A 5,517-nucleotide genomic window follows, 5' to 3' on the forward strand; every position below is an offset into this window, starting at 1 on the left:
CGCTCACTTCTTTACGTATTACAGTTATATTGCGTCATCATTTTCTAGCAGAAGCGTTCCACGGGTATGGCCTCCAAAGCAGCTCAGACGTCAGCTCCAAAGGAGCTGACGTCAGAGTTTGTGCATATTTAATTTACTGTACTTGTAGCGAAGTTATGATAGCTAACCACTATTCAATTGTACCTTCGGCCGCCAACAAAAAGGCTGACTAGGCACCGGGAGCACCAAATATAGCGATAAACTTTTGGGGGGGGCGGGGGGAATCTGTCGCTTTCGCCGTGTCAAAATCCAAAAGTTAGATACCTATACGTGGAGCATGCTCAATGGCGTATACATGAAGTGCGCATATCGGACGATCATTTAATTCAGTAGAACGTCCCTGTGGACAAGCAGACTCCGTTTTAGTTGCGCTCAAGTTGGTAACGGTGAACTTTTCTTCCCGTGCGCTCGGAAGGCGTTCCAAAGGAAACAGCAGCAAAGCGACAACCGTCTGAAGGGTGTGGCGAACGAGGGCATCGCCTCGCCGAAAAGTACCAGACAACCATGGATACGGGAGATCTACCGAAACCAATGGACGACACTGACGTGACCGAAGACGATGCCGAGATGGAATGCGTTTCGGAAGAAGGAATCGCTGAAGAAAGCCAACCCCTTCGTACAGCGTTACCTGCAGGCGCTTCGACCACTTTGGCCAGAGCCGCGACCGAGGCCGAGATGGAAGAGTCCGCTGAGTCTTCCGAACTGGTGGCCAAGACTGAAGCTGAGATGAAAGACTCCGCTGAAACTTCACAGCCGACGGCCGAGACCGAAGCCGAGATGAAAGACTCCGCTGAAACTTCACAGCCGACGGCCGAGACCGAAGCCGAGATGAAAGACTCCGCCGAAACTTCACATTCGACGGCCGAGACCGAGGCCGAGACGAAAGACTCCGCCGAAACTTCACATTCGACGGCCGAGACCGAAGCCGAGATGAAAGACTCCGCCGAAACTTCACAGCTGACGGCCGATACCGAAGCCGAGATGAAAGACACCGTTGAAACTTCACAGCCGACGGTCGAGACCGAAGCCGGGATGAAAGACTCCGCCGAAACTTCACAGCCGACGGCTGAGACCGAAGCCGAGATGACAGACCCCGCCGAAACTTCACAGCCGACGGCCGAGACCGAAGCCGAGATGAAAGACTCTGCCGAAACTTCACAGCCGACGGCCGAGACCGAAGCCGAGATGAAAGACTCTGCCGAAACTTCACAGCCGACGGCCGAGACCGAAGCCGAGATGAAAGACTCTGCCGAAACTTCACAGCCGACGGCCGAGACCGAAGCCGAGATGAAAGACTCTGCCGAAACTTCACAGCCGACGGCCGAGACCGAAGCCGAGATGAAAGACTCCGCCAAAACTTCACAGACGACCGCTGATACGGAAGCCGAGATGAAAGATCCCGCAGAAACTTCAATTCCAGCAGCCGTTGCCGGCCCTTCACGTACCAAGCAAGTCGTGGAGTCATCGTCATCGGAGGCAGAAACGACAGAACAACGCTCTAGTGGCGAGGGCAGGATGGTCGAATCTCCGTCGCAGCCATCCACGTCGCGGGGTCTGGGGGCACGTCCGTTCGATCTGCCGTTGAGGCCACGTCGCCCCAAGCACCCCTTGACGTCGGACGAAGAGGGCCGAAGTACAAGCTCCACCACTTCCGTTTCTCCGGCAGCCAAGCAGCTCAGGCCCTCGACGTCCTCGGACACCGAAGAGGGGCCGACGCCGGCGGAGAGAGCCTGGGCGGAGGCGCACGCACTGGAGCGTCCGAGCGGGGACGCCGAATTTTCGTACTCCGATTTGTCGTGGTCCAGCGGCTCGGCGAGGACGCGAGCTCTTTCGCCTCCGTCGCTCGCCCCCAGTAGCACGCCAGATTTCAGCTCGGGTGTCTACAGCGGTCTGTCCACACCTTCGAACGTGCCTGACGAGGAAGAGGGGAGCGAGGAAGCTCCAGCAAGCCGGCCGGATACGCCGAGCGAAGGCCAAGGCATGGGAGCACGGGAAGGCGCGGTAGCAGGCTCCGCGTCCAGCAGCAGCAGCGAAGGCAGCGCTCGGCAACCCAGGGACCCGAGGCTCCAAGAATCCAGACACCCAAACTCGCCGGCGTCGTTGGCCGAAGGAAGCAGCGCGCCCCAGTCGTCCTCATGTGAGTCCCTCAGTGAACCGCTAGCGAGGAGGCCCGTCTTGCTGTGTCCCGACAGCAGCACCACGACCACCAGCGTGTCCTCGCTTTCGGACAGTGAAGCGGAAGGAGGGGCTGCAGTCTTATCCAGGTCCGCCTCCTTCCGAGACCCTAGTACGTCGCAGCCCCCCTCTGAAGAAGGCCTACCCCGATCTGCGACGTTCGCGGGTCCCCTGACGTCGCCGACGAGCCCTAGCGGAAGGAAATTGCCCGTTTGTTGGACCTTGCCGCCGGCAGAGATTTTGGACCGAACAGCCGCCGGCGACGAGACCCAGCAGCAGCAGGAGGAGGACATGTCGACTTCTACGTCCAGCTCGTCTCTTTCACTTAGTCGCCAGCAGGAAAGCAAGCGGCGCCTCAGAACTTCATCGTCTGCAGGCCCACGCTCGCCGGGTGACCGGGTTCTTGAGAAAGGAAAATCTTCCCCGACGGCGGGGCCATCCGGGGAGGCAGGAACTTCCAGCCACGGAGCCCTTGCCGGGACATCTTCTCAGGAAGAAGCAAGTAGCCAACAGGAGGAGACCACCGCTTCTGCCAGTAGCGGACAAGCGTTCGGTTCGTCCACCACGGGAAGTGGTTCGGAGGATTCTGAGGCGCAGCTCGGCGGCCACAAGCAACAAGCTTCCGCGCTCAGCCGCGAACTGGTGACGCCCTTCAGGGACCCACGAGTCCAGCGCACTATGACTGCTGAAGAGTGGGACGCCGCGAGGCGTTCCAATGACAGGGTTAGTGGCGAGACCTCGGAAGTTCTCCAGCCGGGACACTCCTCCGAGCAGCCTGGACGCCCTGGCGACGACAGCAGTTCCTGAGCATTGCTCTCTAAGTGTCGCTGCCCATAACGCGACATTTAGCACTCGTTGATCAGACTGTCTGGCTGGCGTTTTAGAAGCAATAAAGACAAGCGTGCCTCGGTATGCTCGCCACAAATTTCACAGCGTATGCCTAACGCTTCTTTCTGGACACTAGCGCTACAGTGTAGAAATAGCTGTGCAATAGTGGGCACAGGGTAGCAATCAGCTTCGTACTACGGCACGACTGCGACGACTATGGCGCGACAACTGCTCACAAGACAAGCACCCATGCATAATCGAATCTTGAATGCGGAGAAACAGTCGTCCGAAATTTTCTCGCGGCTTCTGCGTCTTATAAAAACACGTATGCCTAATACAATTCTGAGCGCACTTACAAAACTGAGTATTGAAAAAAACAGACTAAGCCAGAACTTTGCATTGCTAACTTTCAGTACGCGATAGCGCACTTCGAATGTGATGCTTGTGACGTCCCAACAGCTGTGTGCGCCTACGTCACGGACGTGCACTCTCGCTTATCACAGCAACGTTCTTATACAGCTTATACCCAGGTAAATATACCTGGTAGCGAAGCTTCCATAGAAGTCCATACGTTCAAAACATGGCGATTCATCTGCGGTTCATGGGGCTTAGCGCCATCTGTGTGAGGAGGGAACACTTCCGGCGGAAGACAAAATAATTTGACGTCATATCCGTTGAAAACAGAAGTAACTTCATTTTGTTCTCCAAGGCGCGAAGTTTGTTTTCGAAAGCCTGCCATTAGAGCTGTATATTCAAATGCCCCGCCATTCGACTTCATTGGCGTTTCAAGCTTTCAGCGCGGAGAGCGATGCAGGAAAAGTTCAGCCGTACGGGTGTCGAAATCGCATCGCTGCATGGAACATACTTTCTTTGGAGGCCGACGAACGCTTTGGGCGTAGAGTGCTCGTTCTTTCGTCGGACGCCAAGCCCGTCGGCCAGCGCTGTTCCACGAAAACAACTAAAGTAAACAATTATCTGGCGGTCGCAACTCACTACTTTTAACTGAACAGGTTAAGAAACATTGAAACTACCCGCGTCATCAGATTCAGACAAACGTCGACAAGCAAAGCAACACAACATGTGAGCAGGGCGTTAACTTTACGAGCGTGCCTTTCTGTCCACTTCAAGAGCTGCATTGCATTGCAAGTGATAGCGGCGTCAACGCCCGGCGCTATCGGTGGGCGCTGAAAAAAGGTATTTATTGATCATGATCAAGTAAAATAGAGTTGTTCTTTTTTCTCCACGCCTATATAAAATTGATTGGGAATTTTATTTTCGTTGAATGAATCTAACTGTATCTCGCTTTCATTAAAAAACGCCTTTTTCTTTCCCAATGTTTGTTCCCTCCAAACATAGTCGCGCTTTAACTCCCATAACCACCCTTGCTGATGTCGGTGACAATTCGTTCCGAAGCGCTTTTCGCCCGAAGCTTCGCGACCACTTGGATCGACCTTGCTTATACTTCGTATCTCTTGCGATTTCGTGCACACCGTGACGTTCTCGCTCAACACAGTCCGAGTTTTCTGTTAGATACCGCTTGAAGGGCCCCTCACTGCAGGATTGGTTAATTCAAACAGACAAGTGCAGACAAACGCCGCCGCGAGCGCTTCTTCTCAAGGGAGCAGCGATCCTAGTCGCAGAGTCGAGGTCAGACGCACAAGTGAGCCTACGTAATTCGCATTGCTGAAACGGCACTCACCGTGACATGTGACTTCGATAATTATTCAAGGCTACATCAGTTATTTGTTTGATCTGTTGCATCACTAGACGATTTAAAGTTTACAGAAATAATAAAACCTACAAACCCGATGCCTGCGTCTGCGAGTCTTCGTTTTACTCCGTGCCGTAGAAATACAGACGTACTTCCGTTTCGTCTACTTGTTACCAGGTGGCGCAATCGCGCACGCAGAAAACGAAACTATCCGCCATTTTTCTACCAGGTTCCAGTGGGCGATCGTGCTCTTTGGTCCGCTTTGACCCACGACGCTCAGTGCTCGTGCGGCACTGACGTATACCGCTAGTCAGGTGTTCTCGTGCACAGCGCGAAAAATCATGCGCTGCGGGGAAACGAGACAAATGCAACAGCTAGCATGCGACACCTTTACCGGAAATGCACCGCTTAGCAAGAACGCAAGAGAGAAATATTACGCAGATCCCACGCGCTGTGGGAATCGATGTAGGCGATGCTTACTGACGATATTTTTTTTATTTATTTATATTATGACAACATTTGGCGGTGACGTTGACGGCATACGACAGTCGTGATGTGATGTTAAATGTTATCTGGCGTGCACTACCTAGCTTTGTTTGTCTACGTAGTGTGTTTGTTCGAGGTGTTGTGTGCAATGGTTCGTAGCCTGCAAGAACGTTAGCACTGTCATTCCCTCTCACGGTGCATCGCATCGTGACTGAAGTGATGATTTCATGGACGGCCGCTTCTTGACCCTGCGGTGCTTTAATGCGGCTTCGCGTCTG

General features: G+C 54.0%; 1 protein-coding gene across 1 annotated transcript; it reads left to right on the forward strand.

The window, feature by feature from the left end:
- The first annotated feature begins 309 nt into the window (after positions 1–309).
- On the forward strand, positions 310–3,484 carry LOC125946720 (mucin-19-like). The gene has a single exon (XM_049670584.1). The coding sequence runs from the start codon at positions 544–546 to the stop codon at positions 3,019–3,021; it is 2,478 nt and encodes an 825-aa protein (XP_049526541.1). The 5' UTR covers positions 310–543; the 3' UTR covers positions 3,022–3,484.
- Positions 3,485–5,517: the final 2,033 nt, after the last annotated feature.

Source organism: Dermacentor silvarum, chromosome 7 (genome assembly GCF_013339745.2).
Source record: "Dermacentor silvarum isolate Dsil-2018 chromosome 7, BIME_Dsil_1.4, whole genome shotgun sequence".
NCBI classification, from domain to species: Eukaryota; Metazoa; Arthropoda; class Arachnida; order Ixodida; family Ixodidae; genus Dermacentor; species Dermacentor silvarum.

Bases quoted from the DNA above. Each gene is read 5' to 3' on its own strand.
- LOC125946720 (XM_049670584.1), top strand. From the start codon at position 544: ATGGATACGGGAGATCTACCGAAACCAATGGACGACACTGACGTGACC.